This window comes from Triturus cristatus, chromosome 10, assembly GCF_964204655.1.
Source record: "Triturus cristatus chromosome 10, aTriCri1.1, whole genome shotgun sequence".
In the NCBI taxonomy this organism is placed as follows: Eukaryota; Metazoa; Chordata; class Amphibia; order Caudata; family Salamandridae; genus Triturus; species Triturus cristatus.
In genome coordinates, this window is record NC_140593.1 from 63,556,533 (window position 1) to 63,581,547 (window position 25,015).

General features: G+C 48.3%; 1 protein-coding gene across 1 annotated transcript in view; it reads right to left on the reverse strand.

Annotated features, from left to right (window-relative positions):
• COLQ (collagen like tail subunit of asymmetric acetylcholinesterase) overlaps nt 1-25,015 on the reverse strand; it is a 778,371-nt gene that overhangs the window by 440,919 nt on the left and 312,437 nt on the right. Inside the window, exons 5-6 of the mRNA XM_085630419.1 lie at nt 6,554-6,580; nt 3,692-3,763 (exon numbers count right to left, since the gene is read on the reverse strand). Coding sequence (XP_085486545.1) covers nt 3,692-3,763; nt 6,554-6,580 — 99 coding nt within the window. The remainder of the gene's footprint in view (nt 1-3,691; nt 3,764-6,553; nt 6,581-25,015) is intronic.

Sequence of the window (25,015 nt, forward strand, 5' to 3'; positions counted from 1 at the left end):
CATGGGTGAGGAGCTTGAAGGTGATTCTCTTGTTGACAGGGAGCCAGTGCAGGTCTCTCAGGTTGGCAGTGATGTGGCATTGGCGGGGGATGTCGAGAATGAGGTGAGCAGAGGCGTTCTGTATGCGTTGAAGTTTTCTCTGGAGTTTGGCCGTGGTTACCACGTAGAGGGCGTTGCCGTATTCCAGCCTGCTGCTGACCTGGGCTTGGGTGACCGTCCTTCTAGTTACGGTGGGGATCCATCTGAAGATCTTGCCAAGCATGCGGAGGGTGTTGAAGCCGGAGGAGGAGACAGCTTTAACTTGCTGGGTCATTGATAGTGTTGAGTCCAGGATGAACCCCAGGTTGCGTGTATGGTTGGTGGTTGTCAGCGCAGCTCCCAGCGTGGCCGGCCACCAGGAGTCATCCCAGGCGGAGGGGGTGGAGCTGAGGATGAGGACCTCCGTCTTGTCAGAGTTCAGTTTCGGGTGACTGTTCTTCATCCATTCTGCGATGGCCTTCATTCCTTCGTGAAGGATGGTTTTGGCGGTGGCGGGGTCCTTGGTGAGGAAAAGGATCAGCAGGGTGTCGTCAGCGTATGAGTCGTGTGGTGCCATGTAGACGTTGAAAAGGGTTGGGCTGAGGGATGATCCTTGGGGTACGCCGCAGGTGAACTTGGTGGCCTCTGATCGGAATGGGGGGAGGCGGACTCTCTGTGTTCTGCTGTGAGGAAAGAGGTAATGCAGTCCAGGGTTTTGTTGCGGATCCCTGCGTCGTGGAGGTGTGTGCGTAGGGTGTGGTGGCAGACGGTGTCGAAGGCGGCCGAGAGGTCCAGGAGGATGAGGGCCATGGTTTCGCCGCTGTCCAGCAGGGTCCTAATGTCGTCGGTGGCGGCGATGAGGGTGGTTTCGGTGCTGTGGTTGCTGCAGAATCCGGATTGGGACAAGTCCAGGATGTTGTTCTCCTCGAGGAAGCAGGTCAGTTGCCTGTTGACAGTCTTCTTGATGACTTTCGCCGGGAACGGGAGCAGGGAGATGGGCCGAAAAGTTCTTGAGGTCCTTAGGCTCCGCCTTGGGTTTCTTGAGTAAGGTGTTGATCTCGGCATGCTTCCAACTCTCCTGGAAGGTGGCGGTCTTGATGGAGCTGTTGATGATCTTCCGGAGTTCAGGTGCGATGATGGAGCTCGCTTTGTTGAAGATGTGGTGAGGGCAGGGGTCGGATGGTGAGCCGGAGTGAATGGTGTTCATGATTTTGATGGTGTCGTCGTCGTTGATATGGTTCCAGGAGAGAAGGAGGCCGGTGTGGTTGGGGGGTGGTGAGTCTGAAGTGTCGGTGGCTGTTGGGGGGTTCTGGGTGTTGAAGCTGTCGTGGATGTCTGTGATCTTGCGGTGGAAGAAGGTGGCTAGGGAGTCGCAGAGGTCTTGCAACGGCGGGATGTTTTTGGAGCTTGAGCTGGGGTTGGCGAGTTCTTTCACGATGCTGAAGAGCTCTTTGCTGTTGTGCGCGTTGTTGTTGATGCATTCTTTGAAGGAGGTCCTTTTGGCGGATTAAATGAGTTGGCGGTACTTGCGGCTGGCATTCTTGAGGGCTGCGTGGTTGTCCGGTGTCTGTTCGTAGCGCCACTTCTTCTCGAGTCTTCGGCAAGTCTGCTTGGATGCCTGGAGGTCGGTGGTGAACCAGATGGCCCTCCTGTCGATGCGTCTATTTGAGGGTTTCTTGAACGGGGCAAAAGTGTTGGCGCAGTCGTCGATCCACTGCCTGAAGTTGCGGGCAGCTGTGTCGGTGTCGGTGGGGTCGGTTGGTGGGTCTCGGGCGAAGGTGGTGATTAGCTGGTCTTCGGTGACCTTGTTCCAGCTGCGGTAGGGGATTCACTGCGGGTGGTTGTGCATGGTGTGTTTTTTGAAAGAGAAGTGGATGCAGTGGTGGTCGGTCCTGTGGAGTTCGGTGGTGTGGCTGAAGGTGACGTGGTTGCTGGCGGAAAAGATGGGACGAGCTTGTGTCCGACGGAGTGGGTGGGTGTCGTGACGAGTTGTTTAAATCTGAGGTTTACGAGGTTGTCGAGCAGGGTGGTGGAGTTGCTGTCGTTGGCATTCTCAAGGTGGACGTTCAGGTCTCCAAGGAGGATGTAGTCTGTGGAAGCAAGGTCGTGCGGGCTGACGACGTCGGTGATGGAGTCTCTGAACTGTGGTCCGGGTCCGGGGGGGTCTGTAGACGAGGGTTCCTCTGAGGATGGTGTTAGGATCGATGTGAATCTGGAAGTGCAGGTGTTCGGCAGTGCTGAGGGTGTCTTCGGTGCTGGTCGAAATTTTGAGGGTATTTCTGTGGACAATGGCGATTCCTCCTCCTGGTTTGTTGGTGCGGTCCCTGCTGGTGATCTTGTAGCCGTCCGGGATGGCTATGGCAATGTCGGGCGCCAAGGAGGGGTTTATCCAGGTCTCCGTCAGGAAGGCGACGTCCGGGGAGGATGAGTAGAGTAGGTCCCAGAGTTCGACGGCATGCTTGTGGATGGAGCAGGTGTTGAGTAGTATGCATCTGAGATGGTTGCAGCCTACCCTGGTGGGAGGGGCAGGGCGTGCAGGTGTTCGGTGGCTGGTGAAGCTGCAGCTTCAGCAGGAGCAGGGTCCGTGGGTGTGCTTCGGTGGGCCTGGAAGCAGGTGGATGATCGGCCGGCGTTGAGTTTGTGGAGGATGTCAGCATCGTAGCAGTGTCGGGTGTCTTGGTGCTAGCGGGGGCCAGAAGGTCTGGCGTTGGGCACGGTACAGGCGCGGACAGGTGCAGCCGGGCTTGCCTTCAGCGAGCCTTCGGTGCGCCAGCGGCGGTCCCACTGCGCACGGCCGCGCATCGGCCACCATTAAGAAGGGGAGGTGGGAGGAAGGAGAGGCTGGGAGGCAGGTACGGGAGCGAATGGGCGAGCGAGGGGGGCAGGGACGCAGCAGCGCGAAAGTGAGGTGGCAGAAGACCAATAGTAAAAGAGAGGCTATGGAAAGAAGAGAGCAGAAATGGCAAAAATAGGCGGGCTAGAATAGAGATACAAGGCAAAGAAGGCAAAATAAAAAGGGAAAAAAACCAGGAAAAAGGAGAAGCAACACAGGTGGCTCGAACTCGTGGCAGCAGCGAGGGCTGGAGAACAGGAACAGTTAGGTGGAGCTGTGCGGCGTGGAGAGCGACCTGCCTGGAACAGGGTCAAGGGTCAACAATGTTTCCCGACCTACGAATGACCAACATCCCAGGAGAGCTGTCATCATAAGAAAGGATGGAACCAGCCATTGAAAAGTGGACACCAACCATTTAAATACTCAAATATCCCTCAACATGGGAACAACCCTCACCCCAAACATAACTTACTATCCCATTTGGTATTGGTACAATGCAATGATAGCTTTTTGCCATGAAAATAACCTGTCAAAGTAAATAAATAACATGCAACACCCTCTAAACACATTTTCAAATTCATTCAAAGACATTTTAGAAACAAAACTATTTAAAAAGATACTATAGAAGCATGATAAAGAAGATAACGGCCAGGCTTATGATACTGTACAAAGCATAAAAATAAAAAGACATTATACGCCAGCAGAGGTCCCAATTGTACATATGCAGGAGTGCATGCATGCTTCCTCGAAGCACTTCCTGTAGTTCATCCCAAAGCAGGCTCCCCATCCCTCTCCTATCCCAGTCAATATGAATAGAATGATAAATATGGGCATCTTTACCTGAGGTCCTTCTGGTCCCGGCCAACCGATTGGTCCAGGATTTCCCGGCACACCTGGGGGACCTGATCTGCCCTTGAGAGACAACAAAATGCCAAAATATTCACATGAAACAGCAAGACTCATCCATTTCAGTGACTACAGCAAATGTTCGCAGTTCACACCCTCCTTTCTACCTTCATGCTCACATTCCAACTCCTTCTATGTTTTTAGTCAACTTTTCCTGGTGTTCCCCGCTATTACGTCAAGTGTTCTCCCAATCAAGGACCTACTTTCTGTGTTCTCCTTGAATCCTTCTCCCAAGACTAGTTATATCTTACAATTCTCATTTTGTCTTTCAGCCCTCCTCCTCCCAACATTCTCTTCCTTTGTTCTTGTTATAGGTCTTGTGGTTCTTATCCTATCTTAATGCTCTCCTACAATTCTTTTGTTTTCCTAGGTTTTGCTCTCCATTCACTTTGATCTCCTTGAGCCACTATCCGCGTTCTCGTAGGTTTTTTTCTATGCCCTTGGTCTCCTAAGAATCTTGTCCTATCTGCTTGTTCCCTTACGCTTTTACTCCATTATCCTGTTGAACCCGCTGCTTCTTTTCCTTCCTTCGTGTTCCCTCAGTCTTCTTCTGTGCCCTTTGTTTCCTATGATTTTTATCCCAGCTTCATGTTTTCTTAAGATCCTACCTTCCTGTTCTCCTAGAATTCTCTTCCACATCCCTTTGTTTCCTAGAGCTCTTATCCAGTACTGTTGTTCTCAAAGGCCTCTCCTTGAAAGCTACCGCTGTCTCCTAGGATTCTCATCTATCTTCATGTCCTCTTAAGATTCTTTTCCACATCTCCTTGTCTTCCTGGGTGCGTATCCTATTGTCATATTCTCTTATGATTCCTATCCCTGCCCTTTGGTCTTTTATCCTATTCTCATAATCTATTAGGATTCCTCTCCACAGGCCTTGGTCTCCTAGACTTCTTACCTTATTGCCATTTTCTCGTAGGTTTTCCCTCCATGTTCCCTAGTCCCTAGGGTTTGTATCCTATCTTCATGCCCTCTTAGGATTCTTTTCCATTCCCCTGGCCTCCTAGGGCTCTTATCCTACTGTCACATTCTCTTAGGATTCTTCTCCATGCCCTTTGACCTGCTAGGGTTCTAATCATATTTTCATATTCTCGTAGGATTCTTTTACATTTCCCTTGGTCTGCTCGGTTCTTATCCCAGCTTCACGTTCTCTTAGGAACTGTCTATATGTCCCCATGTTCTCCTAGGTTTCTAATCCAATCTTCCTGTTCTCTTGGAATTCCTTTCCATACTCCTTGGAGTTATATGGTTCTTATCCTATCTTCTAGCTCTTTAGGAATTCTTTGCCATGCCCCTTGATCTCCTTGGATTCTTATCTTATCTTAATAGCCTCTTAAGATTCTTTTTCATGCCCCCTGGTGTTATTGGAGTCTTATCCTAGCTTCATGTTCTCTTATGATTATTTTCCATGCCCCAAAGAATTTGTATTTGATCTTCATGTTCTCTTATGACTACCCACTATACCCCCCTTGTTTTTCTAGGCTTGTTCTCCAAGCCCTTCTAAGATTCTCATCCTATCTTCATGTTCACTTGGAGTTCTCGCCTCCATCCCCCAAGGATGAGATTCATATTTTCCTACTCCACATCCCATACTTTCCTCATGTTTATCTTCACGCCCATTATATCTCAAATTCCTGGTCAATTCAAGTACTCAGTGTGGGTTTTCCTTTATTCTGTCCTTTCCGGCAGTTCACCTTCATGTCCCTGTGTTATTTTGAGTCAGTGTTTCTTCTTCTTCATGTTTGCCCATGTTCCAATGGTAAAGGAATGTTCTCTTTAGGGTTTTCCGCCTTTCCCAGGTGACAGCTTAGAAATTCCTATGTTTTCCTTTGGATTGTTTTTACTCAATTCCTATGTTCTCCTTGACTGCCTCTACTACGTTTCCCAAGAGTTCACCTCTATGCTCACATTTTGTGTTAGTATTTGCTTTCTTCTCTTACATTCCTAGACTCCAGGTCCTAATGTTGTCTACTGCCAGAGGTCTTTTCACTTCATCATTTTCTCCCCGGCTTCCACTATTTGCCCCATGTTCTGCCAGTATTCTTACCTTACCAGTGTTATCTTTCTGGCACTCCTCCCTTTCCTACATGTCTCCTTCATCTATTGTGGTTTTCCATTGCTTCCCATGATCTCCTTGACTTTCCATCCTATTCCTGTAATCTTGTAAATTCCCCTTCAGATGTGGTCCCTTACAGGTGCACTCTATGTCCCATGTTTTCCTTGGGTTTGTTTGCACCATGCCACGTTTGCCTTGGACCTCCTCCTTTGCCCCTTGTATTCTTAGAGTACTAATGCATGTCCACCAGTTCATCTGGGCTTGTTTCTGTTCCTCATCTCCTCATGGAATTGACCTATTTATGTCCTCTCTAGATATTCTCCACACTTTCCCTGTATTCAACTCTAGTTATCCTCGAGGAGCTCTGTTTTCCGTGTATTTACACTTAACACATCCCCATGTTTTCATTGGCCATACTTCTTTTCTTACCGCTATTGGTCTCATTCGCCCTTCCATTTTTTGCATAGCAATTCTCTCCACATAGTTCTGAATGCCAGATATCCAGCCCACAGACAACGAAAGACTAGCTGTTGAACATTGTGTTTGGAACTGGAATGTCAGACTCACTCCTTTCACCCAACACAAGCCACAGGCATGGTGGCTGAGCATGCAGTAGTCAATAGCTCCTCAAACACACCCTTCATTCTGCCACTGCTGCTCTGGTCAGGCATAACTTTGGTTGAGTTACCACAGCTAGCGTTCAGCTTTATTTTTCATTTGGATGAATGAAGGTGGGGTCTTACCTTCCGGCCTGGCCTGCCAATCTCACCCTGTGAAAGAGAGAACATTGTGGAGTTAGCACAGCTGATGAAGTTACTGGAAGCACTAAAAAGAACACCACTACACACATGAAGATCAGAGATGGAGACATTGCAGGCCTGGTACAGTCTTCAGTTCATCCCTGATTCCCTTCACTGGACCCAATATTGAAACCCCAGGCTGCCCCAAAAACCTCTCAGTTAGAGATCAGCCAATAAGCACTGGTTTTGTTTTACTGATAATCAACCAGGAAGCCTCTGTGTTATAGGGCAAACTTGAGAATGGCCATGACCTATCAAGGATACTCCTCCACACCAAGCTCCAGCCTAGTGTTTTCCACAATGCTTGCAATACACAACATCAGTCCGAGTGGCTAAAATGAGGTGAACCAGGACTATAACACCAAGAATTCCACAAGTTTAAAATGGAAATCCAGGACTGGAAAATGGTGTCCATGATAATATGGGGAAAAAGTAGGGCTACCCAAGGTAAGGGTACACATGCAAAAACAAGCTTCCCCCAGGATTTGTTTATATTGTAGACATTCTGTTGAGGAGCAGAAGCCTCACAACAAGCCACCCCACGCAATTAATGTTATTATTCAAATAAATGTCAAAAAATAGCAAGAAAGCGTAGAGGACGGGATTGAAGAGAAAAACCATGAAATATTTATTCAATGATTCTCATCAAAGATCGTATATACGGGTGGTAGTTAAGTGCAGATGAAACCGTGATGATCGGTGCACCAGTAAAGATGCACCCATCATTAAAGATGAACAATGTATTGTTTTTATTTTTAATACTTTTTGGTGTTGGCAGTTTATTCGATGGCTATGATGCTCTGGAAGTCTACGCTTCTAGCAGGCACCCTTATAAGCGTTATAAGATTCTGCAAGCGCACAAGTAGCTCAGATGAGAGCTGGGGAGAGCATGCAATGGCGTGGGCATCTCAGCAGAAGGAACCTGAACCTCGATGATGCTCACAGTGACCTCATTACCTTGGAGAGCCCGGGGTTTGCTGTGTGTGGATTGAAGCGGAGGACGCCATGTTAGAAGATGTGAGATAGGCTGGGGTTGCACTATAGATGATTTTAGAGACAATGATAAGGAGCTGGTATTGTGCTCTGTTTTTGGCAAAGAGCTAACTAGTCACAGGTCAGTGGGCAGTGGTAGGTGAATGATAAGGGAGGTTGTGTAGTATGCTTGTGGCGAAACTGATACTTTTATTGAGGGATGCAAAGGCATACTGAGGACGGCCTACCAGCAGGTGTAACAATAGTCTGATGTGCTCATGGCTGGCAAATTGATACGGTACACAACTAAGGGTGGACAGAATTTGTGAAATTGCCTTTCGCAAATTATCGCGAAATTGCGCAAAATCTCCACGAGCATGCGGAACTTTCACGAAGATGCGGAGATTGCTTTTCCCGCCTGTTCGCGATGTGTTATTGCGTGCTCGCGGGGAAATATATCTCCAACTTGCCCATGCGGTCGCTAATGGGTGCGGCCATCTTGCTCGCGATGCTTATTTCCTGTTCGCGATCGCAATGACGTGTTCGCGATCGCAAACTCTCGCGGGATAGCGCGACCGACTACCAACATTCCAACATCTTGTGGCGCGCACGAACGGATAGGAAAACTCGTCGGCGAACGCAGGGACCCGGTAAGTCGCGACCACGCGCGCGAGAACGCATTTTTAAAGCGCGAACAAGAAAAATACTTCCGTTTCGTGGCATATTGCGACAGTTTTTACATTGTGAGTGGAATGAAATTTACCACCCAGGCCTATACACAACGTTCTAGTGAGGGAGAACATTTTTGATTTCTTCCTGATGAAGAGCAGCTGCAATGCGACTTCTGCTGTGGTGGTACAGATACTGCATGCTGTAGTTGAAAAGGACCACAGAAAAGAGGGGGAAAGGGCGAAGGCTTCTGATTCTCAGGGTAAGACTAGAAAGACCTAGTGCATGGTAATAGAATATTGCATTTTTGAGGAGTTAAGCACCAGCAGATGAGCACCACTGACTACTGAACTACTGTTAGAAATGAGGGTCTCTAGTTGGCAAGGGCTTGCACCTTTGTCCAAATAGGGTTCCTTCTTCCTAGTCAGGATAAGGGAGTTACACTCCTAAAATAACCCCTGCTCACCCCCTTGGTAGCTTGGCACGAGCAGTCAGGCTTATCTTAGAGGCAGTGTGTAAAGCATTTGCACATAACCAACAGTAATACAGTGTAAGCACTACAAAAGGACACCACACCAGTTTATAAAAATTTCCAATATTTTTATATACTAAGACAAGACCAAATACGAGTAAAAATCCACAATGCAGTACTTTAAAAATAGATAGTTCGCAAGATGTCTTTAAATTGCAAAAATACGCTGAAAACACAGTTCGTACGAGTCGGTAACTTGGTCTGAGCCTACTGCGATGCTGAAAACAACAGAGTCTCGCAGTTCCAGCTGACCGCGTCGGTACGGGCCAGCAACAGCGTGAACAGACTCAGTAACAGTACCTTTCTTATTGCGGCTCACACGGAGGTGCGAGCCGGTCGTGGCGTCCGTCGCGGTGCAAAGTGGAAGCGGTGCAGGGCGTGGTGTCCTCTCGATGCGGTGCAGGCAGCGGCTTGGTGACGATCGTCCAGACAGCGTCGGTGAGACCAAGGCGTGCGGTGCAGGGTGAGACGATGCTCGATGCGGTGCTGGCAGGTTGCGATGCAGGCGACAGTGCCGGTTGGCGGGAATTGGCGTTGGTCGGCCCGGACGGCTGTGCGGGACGAGGCGGTCACGAGTGTTGTGCCAGGGGTGACCGTGTCTGTGAGACCAGGCCAGCGAAGTGAAGCGAGGCAGTGGCGGCTGCGGCGGTTGTCGGTGAGACCAGGGTTGCGGTGCAAGATGCGGACGGTGCGGCCTGCAGTGCCTTCAGGACACAAGGCCAGCGACGGAGTCGGTGACAGAGTCGGTCGTCTCTGTGGCAACTGAAACAAGGGTTCCAGGTGCGGTACCCAGAGGTTGGTGAAGTCTTTGCAGTCCCTGAGACTTCTGAACAGGTGGCCCGCTCGATTTCAGGCCCTTTTAGATACTCAGCACAAGTAGAGAAAGTTCAGTCCAGTCCTTTCACTGCCCAAGGCAGAAGCAGAAGCAGCAGCTGCAGGCCAACCCAACAAAGCAATAAAACAGCAAAGGGGCAGTACTCCTCCTGGCAGCTCTTCCAGCTCTTCGTCTTGGCAGGTTCCTTGATTCCAGTGAGTTCTAAAGTCTTGGGGTTTGGGTCCCAATATTTATACCAGCAAATCCTTTGTCCTATGAAGGCAGAGGGGTCTGTACCTAGTTCAAACCAGTTCTGGGTGTATTCTGCCAGTGTGCACCTTCTTCTTTTGTGAGAGTGGGCCAGGGTCATCAGACGCACCACAGGAGATGGAGCCAGCATTGTGGAAGACAGGCACAGCCCTATTTAGACCCAGGTGCTACTCCTCCCACCCATCTATGTGCAGATAGGTCTATTCAGCTCTGTGCTGACTCACCCGGTCTCCTGGAGTCTCCCCCAATCCCAGTCCCTGGCACTCACAAACCAGACAGGCAATACACAAGCTAGCAGAGACAGGCTGGATGGTCAGGTCAGAAAATACCTATTTTCTAAAAGTGGCATTTTCAAACACAGAATGTTAAAACCAACTTTACTAAAAGAGGTATTTTATCATTCTGAGTTCAGGCATACTAAACTCGAATTACTACCATGTTCCCTGGGTCAGTTAGGATTATAGGATGTTATAATCAAACTGCCCATTCTGGCCTATGGGGAACAGATGGCCTTGCAAAAGTGAAAAACTAAGTAGGCTCTAATTAACTATCAGGACATGCCACACACACCAGGGCATGCCCTACCTTTCACATACAATGCACCCTGCCCACAGGGGTACCTTGGGCCTACCTTAGGGGTGACTAACATGTAGAAAAGGGAAGGTTTAGGGACTTGGAAGTGTGTGCACTTGCCAAGTGGACATGGCAGCCCCAGGCTACACACAGGCTCTGCAATGGCAGGCCAGAGTTACACTTTACGGGCTGTTTGCGTGGGTGGCACAATCCAGAACTGCAGCCCACTAACAGCATTTGATTTATAGGTCCTGGCACTCGCAGTGCACTTTACCAGGGACTGACACATAAATCAAATAGGCCAATCATGGAAACGCCAATCCATCACACATTTTATAACATGAGCACTTGCACTTTACCACTGGACAGCAGTGAGGAAAGTGCGCAGAATCATTACACCAGCAAAAACAGAGTCAAAACCAGGAGGTCAGAAAGCAAAAACTCAGGGGAAACACGCCAAAAGATGCCAAGTCTAACTCATGTCCACTCCAGCTGAAAGTAGGGAGAACTACCCAACCTCATGGGAGTTCTCTTCAATAAGGCGGAAGAACCAGGACAGACCATCTGCGTTGGCGTGTTCTGTGCAAGGGCGGTGTTCCACCGTAAAGTCCATTCCCTGTAGGGAGTTGGACCACCTCAGCAGTTTTGGATTCTCACCCCTCATTTGCATCAACCATCTGAGGGGCCTGTGGTCTGTCTGAACCCGGAAGTAAGTCTCAAACAGGTATGGTCTCAGCTTCTTCAGCGTCTAGACCACAGCAAAAGCTTCCCTTTCTATGGCACTTCACCTCTGTTACCTGGGGAGTAGTCTCCTGCTAAGGAAGACTACAGGCTGGTCTAGGCCCTCTTTGTTTCAGTTGTGAGAGCACTGCTCCCACATTATGCTCTGAAGCGTCAGTCTGCACGACAAATTCCTTGGAGAAGTCGGGTGCCTTGAGCACGGGCGCCGTGCACATGGCTGCCTTCAGGGTATCAAAAGCTTTCTGGCAGGACTCAGTCCAGATCACCTTCCTGGGTTGCTTCCTGGAAGTCAGCTCTGTTAAGGGGGCAACGATGGTGCCGTAGCCCTTAACAAATCTCCTATAGTAGCCAGTGAGACCTAAGAAGGCTCTCACCTCTGTCTGGGTCTTGGGGGGGCTCCCAAGCCAGAATGGTATCAATCTTGGATATAGTTTGCTGTTTGGATGGAAAGTTCTGGACTTTTGGTGCTACAATTGTCAGGGCCCAATTTAGTTGTGGCACATTCCTCGTAAATGGCTGCACCCAAGAGCCATTGTAGAATTGAGTATGAGGAAAGATAGAGGGTTGTGCCCTCTTAATTGATCAACGTTGGTAAACAATAAACATCAAAGCATTTTTTTGATATTTATCACGTGCTTGGTTTTATTTATGTATCCATAAATGGAGTGTAGATAGAGATTGTGAAGAGAAAAGCTGACACTTGTTTCGCCCTAGTGGCCCATTGGCCGTGGGCTTTTTCAAGGCAGAGCTTTGTTATCGTCAATATATTCCTTGGACATTCAATTCATTCGTCTCTGCAGTCCCAGAACAACCTGGGACCGCAGAGACGATCTCTATCTACACTCCATTTATGGATACATAAACAAAACCAAGCACGTGATAAATATCAAAAAAATGCTTTGATGTTTATTGTTTACCAACGTTGATCAATTAAGAGGGCACAACCCTCTATCTTTCCTCATGGCCGCTTCCTACCTGGTGTCCCAAGCACACCACAGAGCCGTGCCCGATCTGGCACTTACTGACCTTGATTGTGAGGCTTGCCCCTTGCAGAGCCCTCAACACTTTAACGAGGTGCTGTAAATGTTCTTCCCAGCCAGAACTGAATACAGCAATGTCATCCAGGTAGGCGGCACTGAAAACCTCCAGTCCAGCCAACACCTGGTTGACCAACCTCTGAAAGGTGGCAGGGGCATTCTTCAACCCAAAGGGCATCATCCGGAACTGGTAATGACCTTCTGGGGTCGAGAATGCTGAACTCTCCTTGGCCCCATCAGTTAAGGCAATCTGCCAGTACCCAGACATTAAATCAAACGTGCCTAGGAACTGGGCAGCTCCCAACCGATCAATGAGCTCATCAGCTCTGGGGATGGGGTGTGCGTCAGTCCTGGTGATGGCATTGAGCCCACGGTAGTCCACACAAAACCGTAGTTCTGGAGTGGCACCGGGTGCAGCAGCCTTTGGGACCAAGACCACTGGGCTGGCCCAAGGACTGTTGGAGGGCTCAATCACCCCTAATGCCGACATCTTAGAGACCTCCTCCTTGATGCTGGCCCTGACCCGGTCAGTCAACCTGTAAATTTTGTGCTTTACAGGAGGGCTGTCACCAATGTCGTCATGGGTACACCAGTGAGTAACACCTGGGGTCAGAGAGAACAGTGGGACGAACTGTCCCAACAACTGACGATAGTCCCCCTGCTGCTCTGGAGTCAGTGTAAGGGAGAGGATCACTCCTTCCACTGACCCATCATGCTCCTTGGTAGACAGGAGGTCAGGGAGAGGCTCACTCTCCTGCTCCACCCCATCATCTGTCACCAAGAGCATACTCACTTCAGACCTCTTTAAGTGGGGCTTGAGGTGGTTCACGTGGAGGACCCTCAAAGGGTGCCTTGGAGTCCGCAAGTCCACCAGATAGGTGATGTTACTTTTGCGCTCCACCACCTCAATGGTCCAGTCCACTTGTCCTGCAAGGCACAAGGTTCCACTGGGGCCATGACCCACACTTTTTGCCAAGGTTGAAATTCGACCAGAGTGGCATTCTGGTCATACCACCTCTTCATTTCTTCCTGGCTTGCTTCTAGGTTCGCCTGGGCGAGTTTCCTGAAGTGGGCAGTTTGGTTTCTGAAGGCCAGCATGCAACTAAACACATCCTGGGGAGTTTTCCTGGGAGCTGCCTCCCAGCCTTCTTTTACCAAACTCAGTGGTCCTCTGACAGGGCGGCCATACAGGAGCTCAAAGGGGCTGTACTCAAGAGACTTCTGAGGCATCTACCTGTATGCAAAGAGAAGGCATGGCAAGAGGACATCCCACTTATGCCTCATGGGTTCTGTTAGACACTTGATCATGCCTTTCAAGGTCTGGTTGAATCTCTCCACCAGACCGTTTCCTTGTGGGTGGTAAGGAGTGGTGAACTTGTAGGTTACACCACACTTCCACAGGGATGTCATATACTTGGATATGAAATTGTCAACCAAGACCAGGATGTACCTGTTGCCCATGGCTGTCTTGGGATCCAGTGACCCCACAATATCCATCCCTACCCTTTCAAAGGGTGTTCCAACAACAGGAAAAGGTTGGAGAGGAGCTTTGACCTTCCTCCCACTCTTGCCACTTGCCTGGTGAGTTTGGCAAGACCCGCAGTGTCCATCTGACTGCCTTCGCATTTGGGGCCAAAAGAAGTGGGTGACAAGCCTGTCAAAGGTCTTGTCCTGCCCCAAATGTCCTGCCAAAGGCACGTCATGAGCCAGACCCAGTAGGAAGGTCCTAAAGCGCTGGGGTACCACCAGCACATGGGCTGACCCAGGCTCAGCAACCTTAGGCTCACTGTATAGGAGACCATTCCCCCAGTAGATCAGATGTGACCCGGACTGATAACCAGCTGCCTAGCCTGCAGCCTGCCGCCGCAGACCCTCCAGAGTAGGGCACTCTTTCTACTCCTTGCAGAATTCCTCCCTGGTGGGACCCCCTTCTTGCTGCCAATGGGTCAGCTTAGAGATGTCCCCCAGTTCGGCTACCTGCTCCCCTGTAGGCACTGGGGCGTCCCCCTCAAGGTCTGCCTCCCCCCGGTCCATGGGAACTTCAGGGGCTGGTTTCCCGCGCCCCCTGCCCTTTCTCTTGGCAGGGACTTGGGCCACTGTTTCAGGCTCCAAGTCCTCTTGATCACCCTTTATGGCTGCCATTGACCGAGTAGACACGCATGTCCACTCTGGCAACCCAAGCATCTCCAAGTGAGACCTGAGCTCAACATCCTTCCATAAGGACTGCTCCAAGTCGTTACCTAGCAGACAATCTACAGGCATGGTAGGGCTCATAACCAACCTCCAGGGACCTGAGATCCCCCCCACTCAAATGGAACCTGCGCCACCATACATTGGCGCTCAGAGTTGTCTACAGCAACTACTTGGTGGAATGCCCCTGGGACTACATGCTTCTCAGAGACCAGGTGACACCGGACTGAGGTCACACTGGCTCCAGTATCTCTGAGAGCCTCTACCCTTTTCCCATTGATGGTCACCCAGGTGCTATATTTCTTTGTGTTAGGGGGCACCTGGTTTCCTGGGACCATCTCACTCTCCCCAGTGAGACGAGGGTTATTTCTGCGGGATCCCCACCCTCCTGTGGACACCCCTCCTCCCCAAGCACTACACTAGCCAACACCTTGGACTGTTCACCGGTGGGTGGCTGTGTCCCCTTTGGGCACCTGGGTTCCCCCTTCAAGTGACCCACCTGGTCACATGAAAAACACTTGCGGGCCCGTCTCAATAGGCTTTCCTGTAGAGACCCCTTTCTTCTTATCTCCTGGGGGATGGAAACCTTTACCCTGGGTACTAGTTTGGGACCCTTTAGAGAACTCCTGGTCTTTACCCTTGTCCCCCCCACGTTTCTGCTGGGGACCCTGCCCACCTTGTGCTCCCCCAAACGCTTTCTTGTGGACCCTGGTACTCACCCAGCGGTCCACCTCCATAGCAAGCTTCCTGGGGTAAGTCAGCTTACTATCAACTAAGTGCTGGCGCAGATCTGCAAAATATAGACTAGACAATTCCTCCCACGCAATCAAATTGTAGAACCCCTGAAAATCTGTCACTTTACTGCCCTTCACCCTGCCATCCAGCGACCTGCAAAACACATTCAAACCAAGTGTTGGCTTCAGACTTTTTACTGGACCTAAACTGATCCCTGTACTTCTCAGGAGTAAGACCATACCTAGTGAGAAGGGTTTCCTTCATATCAGCATAGGTGAGGTTAGGCCGCTTACCCAAAGCTGTCAAAGTATTCCTGGCCTCCACTGGAAACAAAGGCCACAATCCTGCTCCCCAATTCTTCTCAGGGACCCCATTCATGTGTATCGCTGCCTCGTAACCCTGAAACCACCTCTGTATGTCATCTCCCTTTTTTAACTCTCTGCCAACATTCTAAGGGATGTGTATGATTCTGTCTGCCTGTCCTGATGGATTGCTGCCACCATCTGAGCTGGGTCTACTCCTTTGATCCAGCTCCTTCATTCTGATATCATAATCTAGCAACATTCTTTTCTCCTCCATGGCTAGCTTGAGCTTCTCCAATTCAGTTGCTACCTTCCTTGCATCCCGTCTATCCTACAGCTCCTCTGGGGACAAGCTGCTGCTGCCTGGCCTGGTGGGTTCCCCCCTCCAAAAACCACATCCACCCTCGAAGTAGGATCCTCTGCCTCTCCAATGAGATCACCAGATTGCCCACTGGCACGTCTGGGTGCTACCCAGGCCCTCAGCGCCTTTTGAAGCTTCTCCTTCCTTGACATTGTAGGATTCCAACTTATCCTCCTCAAAGGCAATTTCCATGGATGCTATAGATGAGGCTTTTGATTCAGGCATGATGAAGTGGCAAGTTTCAAAGTATGTGGGGTACGTAATGGTCTGCGATATGGTAGCAGTGCACACCAATCACTGTAAGTCAAGTGCAAACACAAGTCCTATCCTCATCGCTGACAACCAATGTTAGAAATGGGGGTCTCTAGTTGGCAAGGGCTTGCACCTTTATCCAAATAGGGACCCTTCTTCCTAGTCAGGATAAGGGGGTTACACTCCTAAAATAACCCCTGCTCACCCCCTTGGTTGCTTGACAAAAGGACACCACATCAGTTTACAAAAATATCCAATATTTTTATATACTTAAAACAAGACCAAATACGAGTAAAAATCCACAATACAGTACTTTAAAAATAGATAGTTCGCAATATGTCTTTAAATTGCGAAAATACGTAGAAAACAGTTTGTACGAGTCGGTAACTCGGTCCGAGCCTACCGGGATGCTGAAAATAACAGAGTCTCGCAGTTCCAGCTGACCGCGTCGGTACGGGCCAGCAACAGCGTGAACAGACTCAGTAACAGTACCTTTCTTATTGCGGCTCACATGGAGGTGCGAGCCAGTCATGGCGTCCGTCGCGGTTGCGCTGCAAAGTGGAAGCGTTGCAGGGTGCGGTGTCCTCTTGATGCGGTGCAGGCAGCGGCTCGGTGACGATCGTCCAGACAGCGTCGGTGAGATCAAGGCGTGCGGTACAGGGTGAGACGATGCTCGATGTGGTGCTGGCAGGTTGCGATGCAGGCGACAGAGCCGGTTGGCGGGTATTGGCGTTGGTCGACCCGGACGGCTGTGTTGTGCCAGAGGTGACCGTGTTGGTTAGACCAGGCCAGCGAAGTGAAGCGAGGCAGTGCGGGCTGCAGTGTCTACAGGTTAGGGTGCAAGCAGCGGCTCGGTGGTGGTGGCGTCAGTCGTCGTTGTCGGTAAGACCAGGGTTGCGGTGCAAGATGCGGACGGTGCGGCCTGCAGTGCCTTCAGGACACAAGGCCAGCGACGGAGTCGGTGACAGAGTCGGTCGCGGTACCCTCTTCTCTGAGGCAACTGAAACAACGGTTCCAGGAGCGGTACCAGGAAGTTGGTGAAGTCTTTGCAGTCCCTGAGACTGCTGAACAGGAGGCCAGCTCGATTTCAGGCCCTTGGAGATACTCAGCACAAGTAGAGAAAGTTTAGTCCAGTCCTTTCACTGCCCAAGGCAGAAGCAGCAGCTGCAGGCCAACCCAACAAAGCAACAACACAGTAAAGGGGCAGTACGCCTCCTGGCAGCTCTTCCTGCTCCTCCAGCGAGTTCTAAAGTCTTGGGGTTTGGGTCCCAATATTTATACCAGCAAATCCTTTGTCCTCTGAAGGCAGAGGGGCCTGCACCTAGTTCAAACCAGTTCTGGGTGCATTCTGCCAGTGTGCACCTTCTTTCTTTGTGAGACTGGGCCAGGGTCATCAGACGCACCGCAGGAGGTGGAGCCAGCATTGTGGAAGGCAGGCAGAGCCCTATTCCAACCCAGGTGCTACTCCTCCCACCCATCTATGTGCAGATAGGTCTATTCAGCCCTGTGCTGACTCACCCTGTCTCCTGGAGTCTCCCCCAGCCCCTGTCACTCACAAACCAGACAGGCAATACACAAGCTAGCAGAGGCAGGCTGGATGGACAGGTCAGGTCAGGTCAGAAAATACCTACTTTCTAAAAGTGGTATTTTCAAACACAGAATGTTAAAACTAACTTCACTAAAAGATGTATTTTATCATTCTGAGTTCAGGCATACTAAACTCGAATTTCTACTATGTTCCCTGGGTCAGTTAGGATTATAGGATGTTATAATCAAACTGTCCATTCTGGCCTATGGTGAACAGGTAGCCTTGCAATAATGAAAAACGAAGTAGGCTGTAATTCACTATCAGTACATGCCACACACACCAGGGCATGTCCTACCTTACACATAAAATTCACCCTGCCCACAGGGGTACCTTGGGCCTACCTTAGGGGTGACTAACATGTAGAAAAGAGAAGGTTCAGGGAGTTGAAAGTGTGTGCACTTGCCAAGTGGACATGGCAGCCCCAGGCTGCACACAGGCTCTGCAATGGCAGGCCAGAGTTACACTTTACGGGCTGTTTGCGTGGGTGGCACAATCCAGTGCTGCAGCCCACCAACAGCATTTGATTTATAGGCCCAGGCACTCACAGTGCACTTTACTAGGGACTGACACATAAATCAAATAGGCCAATCAAGGAAACACCAATCCATCACACATTTCATAACAGGAGCACTTGCACTTTACCACCTGACAGCAGTGAGGATAGTGCGCAGATTCATTACACCAGCAAAAACAGTCAAAACCGGGAGGTCAGAAAGCAAAAACTCAGGGGAAACACTCCAAAAGATGCCAAGTCTAACAACTACCTTGAACAGGTCAGAGAGTTTCGACAGAAGAAGGCAGATAAAGTTGGGAATCTGGAAAAAGATCTTAGTGTCGTCATCATCATAAAATAGTATAAACATCCAAAGGCAGAAATAATGTTGCACAGAGAAGTGAAGATGAGAGGAAAGAGGGCCAAGAATAAAATCTCAGGGGAACACCGAAAGGTAAGTGAATCAGCAGTGAAGAGAGGAGCTTTCTAGGAAAAAAAGAGGCAAACCCAGTAACCCAGGCTGGACAGTTACTATCAACAAAGTGGTCCCTAAGAGGGAAGTGTAGCCCTTGACTTCCAAGGCAATAGTATTATAAAGAAAAAAAACTCTCATGTTTATGTGTTTAGTGCATTTATTGTAACAAATCCCATTTCATCGTGCAAGAATAGATTTTGACAGTATAACACAATATTTATATATATATAAAATTTTATTTTTCACAGTTTGCACTTTTGAAATATGGCATTTACTTTTCGTGACATTTGGTGTTTAAATTATGCTATTGAAGCAAGATGAAACATTGCGCCATGCCACTTGCTGTAAAACTTATTGTAGTGCATCCTGGGGCCTGTAGTCGAATAATATGGGCCATGTGACCACTTGGAATATAAAGGACACTCACCTGTGACCAAGGCAATATGCTGCTGAAACGCGTAAGGAGAAATGAGTGTTTTCCCTGTCTGCCACGCATTGACGAAATAAAGTCAGCTGAATTTCAGTCGGAGTTGGGCTCTACTTGTTCTTCGTAGCGTCCCTACACCAGCAGGATTCTCCATTCCTGTCCACTGAGCCCGCCCTGCAGGGTCGGGGGCCCCCGGTAAAGTGGAGCCTCTGTGTGAATATTGAATCGAGGGGGCATGACCCGCTCTTCTGACGAACCAGCCACTGGATTTCCGAGGCAATTTGGGGAATAGAACGTCAGTGAGAAAGGGAGATGAGAGAGTTAATTCTCTTTCTGGCAACTCTGCATTCCAGCAATTACAAGAGCGTGGTAACAGAACTATCTGCACTTGCAAATTTTATTTTTCACAGTTTGCACTTTTGAAATATGGCATTTACTTTTCGTGACATTTGGTGTTTAAATTATGCTATTGAAGCAAGATGAAACATTGCGCCATGCCACTTGCTGTAAAACTTATTGTAGTGCATCCTGGGGCCTGTAGTCGAATAATATGGGCCATGTGACCACTTGGAATATAAAGGACACTCACCTGTGACCAAGGCAATATGCTGCTGAAACGCGTAAGGAGAAATGAGTGTTTTCCCTGTCTGCCACGCATTGACGAAATAAAGTCAGCTGAATTTCAGTCGGAGTTGGGCTCTACTTGTTCTTCGTAGCGTCCCTACACCAGCAGGATTCTCCATTCCTGTCCACTGAGCCCGCCCTGCAGGGTCGGGGGCCCCCGGTAAAGTGGAGCCTCTGTGTGAATATATATATATATATATATATATATATATATACACACACCACCAGTATAGGGCAGTCCATGGCCTAACATCACTTGAGGCCAAACCGTGACCTACCACACAGCCAAGTAGAAGGTAAAGCATGGAAATACACTAACACCACTATAGGACAGACCATAACCAAAGAACACAATTAAAGGTATCCCAGGACTTAACATACCCCTATAAGATAGACCATTTGCTTACTACAGCAAGTATCAGAGGCAGACCAAGATCTAATTATTGCTCAGAACTAGGGGCGGTGCATAGCCTCATATAAACTTAAAAAGAGGCAGACAATGGCAAACACCATTACAACCACCAAAGGAAAGGCTAGGACCTAACATCACCTCAGCGGGAAGAGTGGGATTTAAGGAACGCCTTTGAGCAGCCTCTGTGGCAACTGTGTCTGCCCGGGGATGGCCAATTAGACACACAGAAGTGTTTTCTGGTGCTTGGTATTTCTTATCTAGATGTGGAATTACTACTGTGAACTTTGGCTGGGGTTGTCATAATTTTTAATCCCCTTCCAAATGTGGTCAATTATAGGAATCAACTTGATATTTGTTCCGTCCGGTTCTTTAAAATTAGAAAGATTTGGGGAGAGGAGTTGGCCTAACGGTTAGGGCGCTCGACCTCGGACCTGGGGGCACTGGGTTCGATTCTCGGCAATGACGCTAAACATCCTGTGATTCTGGGCAAATCACTTAATCTCCCCGTGCCTAACAAAAAATGAATGTGTGTCCTCATGTAACGTAACTGGTGCTATGTAAAGTGCTCTGATACTTGATTGGATTTGGGTCAAGATTCCGCTATATAAAACTCTGCAAAAAAAAGAAAACAATACATTTATTTTGCTGGCAACTCAAATCTGTTTGTCACTCTCCCTATTAAGTTCTGAACTCCACTAATATAATCTGGTGGAGATTCCACTACTGCGGGAGTGACATCTCCAGGTGTAGGAGCTACATGGTTATCTGATCTGGGCCTGAAGACCGAGGAGTATCCATCAGCTGTCCTCCTTCCTGGTAGACATCTATATCTGGACCTGGTGGCACAACAGAATGTGGTGCCAAAGGTGAATGGTGCGAGGACTGCTTGTAAGTGGAACATGCATAGGCGTGCATGGCGTGGTTGGTCTTGTTTGTGGTCTGGAACCTGCTATTGCTGTAGGTTTCAAAGGTTATGTTTTGGGATGAGAAGAATGTAGCGGAGGAAGGAATCTATAGTAGTAGGACACCATGAGACACAGATCATTGAGCACAGCCAAAGGCACCTGCATCATTTCCTCATTGCGTGTTCAGAGGTGTCTAAGCCATACTGCCATTCATCTTCATCATAATTCTGGTGTTGGACAAAGGACTGATAAGGGTGCTCAGTGCCCAGAGTGGCCATGTGACTGATCAGATGGATTTCGGGTTCTCCATAATATTATTCTTCTACTGGGTCCATGTATTTCACCTTCAGCTGAGTAGGACTGAAGGGTCCTTCATTGTCTCAGTCTTGTACCAAAAAGACCCTGAAGTGGACACTTTGCTTGGGGAAGTATGTTCAGGCATTAAAGTCATTGGGAAACCAGTGACAGTAATCGGGGATATTTTTGTGTTCTTCCCTCATCAACAGTGTAGTCATTTTCAGTTCTGTGGTTGTCACAGCCTTTGAAAATGTAGTTGAGAGTATGGTGTCTGAAACTATCATTGATGGTGATCTTCATCGTTGATGCTGTTGTTTTCAATGCTGTCTTTGTTGATGGTGTAGCTGATTTAATCAACAGTGATGTAGTTGAGGGTATGTTCAGCAGTGTTGTCAACGATATATCCTTCAACGGTGCTCTAGTCGACGGTGATGTAGTTGATGGAGATGTTATTGTCATCAACTTTGCCTAAAATTTCTTTATTGATTTTATCATAGACGAACGGAAAGTAAGCAAAAAGCCAAAAAAGGAGTGAAGGACAAAGAGCATCTAAAAAACAAGTTACTTACCTGTACACTGTGGTTCTCCAGTATTGATATCTTTCATAGATTCACATGCTTGTATCTTCCCAGTCGTCATGGTGGGAGTCTCACGGTATAACAAATAGATAGCAGTACAAAGAAAAAACTGCACCAGTAACATAGAGATATCTTATACTTAGTACTCCAGTACCATCATTATGTGGCCCAAATATCGACCAATCAGAAGCCAGCCTTGAGATCAAAATCCCCAGCAGAGCCACCATACCTCAGATTTCCAGCCCAAGTGTGAGCCAAGAGCGTATTGAGAGGTAAAAGTGTTCTACCTTAGAAACGGGGAGGCGGGCGGGTCGCATGTAAATCTATGAAAGATATCAATACTGGAGAACCACAGTGTACAGGTAAGTAACTTGTTTTTTCTGCAGTATTAAATCTTTCATAGATTCACATGCTTGTATCAGAATAGAAAGCAGTATTTCCTCCAAGAAGGTGTTTCTCAGGTGGAAACTCTATTTCCACAACATTAAATATTGTCTTTTTACAAGAATACCAGAACTCACAGATAATATATTGGATTGTGTGTCTCAGCATGCACAACAGTGAATCGTACAATTTAAAAACATAAATGACACAATACCTTAAAGAAACAGTCGGTGGAGCACCGCCTGTCCCACTGCTGAATCTGTCTTCCACGCTGTGTCGAGACAGTAGTGTTTAGCAAATGTATGAACATTTGACAATGTTGCCGCTCTGCAAATGACCGGGGGTGATACTCCCGCGAACAATGCAGCAGAAGACGCCATCTTCCTTGTTGAGTGAGCTCGGACTGCAGAGGATAAAGGCCTTCCAGCCTTTTTGTGACAGAAAGTAATAGCCAAGGCTATCCATCTTGAAATACTAGATCTTGAGAGAGGCGAACCTTTCCTGAGAGCAGCATATGCAATTAATAGTTGATTTGTTTTTCTAAAGGATTTCGTCCTGTCTATATAGAATTTTAGACATCTTTTCATATCCCAAGTGTGAAGAGATCATTCTGCTGCAGAAGATGGATCTTTAAAATATGTAGGTAAAATAGGTTCATTGAGATGAAAGGACATTGGAACTTTGGGAAAGAATTTTGGATTCGTTCTGAGTATTACTCTGTCTGATTTGAAAAGTAAAAAGGGTTCTGCTGTAGAAAAAGCCTGAATCTCACTGACCCTTCTGGCTGACGTCAGAGCCAAGAGTACAGCCACTTTCCAGGAAACGAATTTGATGGCAGCTTTTGTGAATTGGTTTGAAAGATGGCTTCATCAGCTGTGTTAAGACTGTGTTAAGCTATCATGGCACTGATGGTCGTTTAATTGGAGAGAATTTTCTAAAAAGACCTTTCATGAATTCTTTAATCACTCTCTGCGACCAAAGCGACTTCTGAGATGGCCTTCTGCGATATCTTGAAATTGCCGCAAGATGCACCTTCACAGATGCCCTGCTTTGGCTAAAGCCAAGATATATGGAAGGATTTGATCTGGAGATGATAGCAAGGGATGTACCGCTTGATCCATGCACCATTGGCAAAACCTTCTCCACTTTGCCGCACATGCTTTTTTTGTGGGTAGACACTGCGCGAGAGTGAGAGTGATTATCGCGGCATTCCTGAGAGATATTTAGAGATCTAAATTCGTACACATGAGGTTCCAGGCTGATAAATTCAGTGAGTACAATTGAGGATGAAGCACCTGACCTTTGTTCATTGAAATCAGATCGTGCATTAAGGGAAATTGCACCCGGGGAGCCACCAACATCTGTAGGAGCTCCGAGAACCAGAACTGTTTCGGCCAAGCCGGGGCTATGAGGATCAAGTGACATGGTTCTAATCTCATTTTCCTGAGAAGCTGTGGGATCAAAGGAAAAGGGGGGATGCATACGCAAACATCCCTGTCCAGCGGAGGTGAAGAGCATTCCCCCATGAGCCTTGTTGAGGGAATCTGCTGGCAAACTGTATGCATTTTTTGTTGGTTTGAGTGGCAAACAGGTCTAATCCTGGGGTGCCCCAAAGTTGGAATATCTGCAATAGCTTACTTTAATTCAGTTCCCATTCGTGGCATAGGGACGTCGATCTGCTGAGCAAATCTGCTTGCGTATTGCGAATCCCTGGGACATGTTGAACTTGTGGAGTGATATTGTGTCTTAGAAGCCACTGCCAGATTTCTTGTGCTTGTGCAGACAAGGGTTTCGATCTTGTCCCTACTTGTTTCAGCAGATAAAACATAGTCGTTGTACTGTCCGTTGTGACTATTACCGGGGAGTCCTGAATTCTTGGCAGAAATGCTTGAAGGCCTAAAAACACTGCTTTGAGTTCTATCAAACTGATGTGCAGCTTTGCTTCCTGTTTGCTCCAATGGCCTTGAATTTCTAGGTCCTGTAGTTGTGCCCCCATCCCTGAAGGGAGGAGTCCGTCGTCATCACATAACTTGGAGACTATGGTTCGAAGAGTAGCCCTTCTGAAAAAAATTCTGATCCCCCACCATGACAGAGCTTTCTTTATCAGAGGATTGATGACTATTAGATCTTCTAACGATCCTATATGTTGTACCCATTGTAAGTCGAGAAGCTCTTGAAGAGGCCTCATGTGGAGACGGCAATTCAGGGCTAAAGGGATGCAGGATGAAAGCATCCCCAGCATGGACTTGAATATCCTCACTGAAGCAAACTTTCTATTTCTCAACTGAGAACTTAGCTTCAAGATTTTCTGAATACGCTCCTCCGACGGATACGCCTTTGCTTCCTTTGTTTTCAACACAGCCCCCAGAAACTGAAGAGTCCGGGATGGGACTAAAGAGGATTTTTCTAGATTTACCTTCAGACCCAGAGATACAAAGAGGTTCATGCAGCTGTCCAATGAGTCTTGAGTGTCCTGATACGATGGGCCTTTGATCAGCCAATCATCCAGATATGGATATACTGGTGACCTGGCTGACGTAAATGTGCTGCCACTGGAGCCATGCACTTTGTGAATACTCTTGGCGCAGAGCGGAGTCCAAGGGGCAACACTCTGAACTGGTAGTGGCGCCCTGCCACCTCGAACCTGAGATACCGTCTGTGTTTGACGTATATTGGAATATGGAAGTATGCATCTAATAGATCTAAAGTTGTCATATACTCTCCTCTAGTCAGCATCAGCAGAATATCTTGCAGGGATAACATTCGGAAAGACT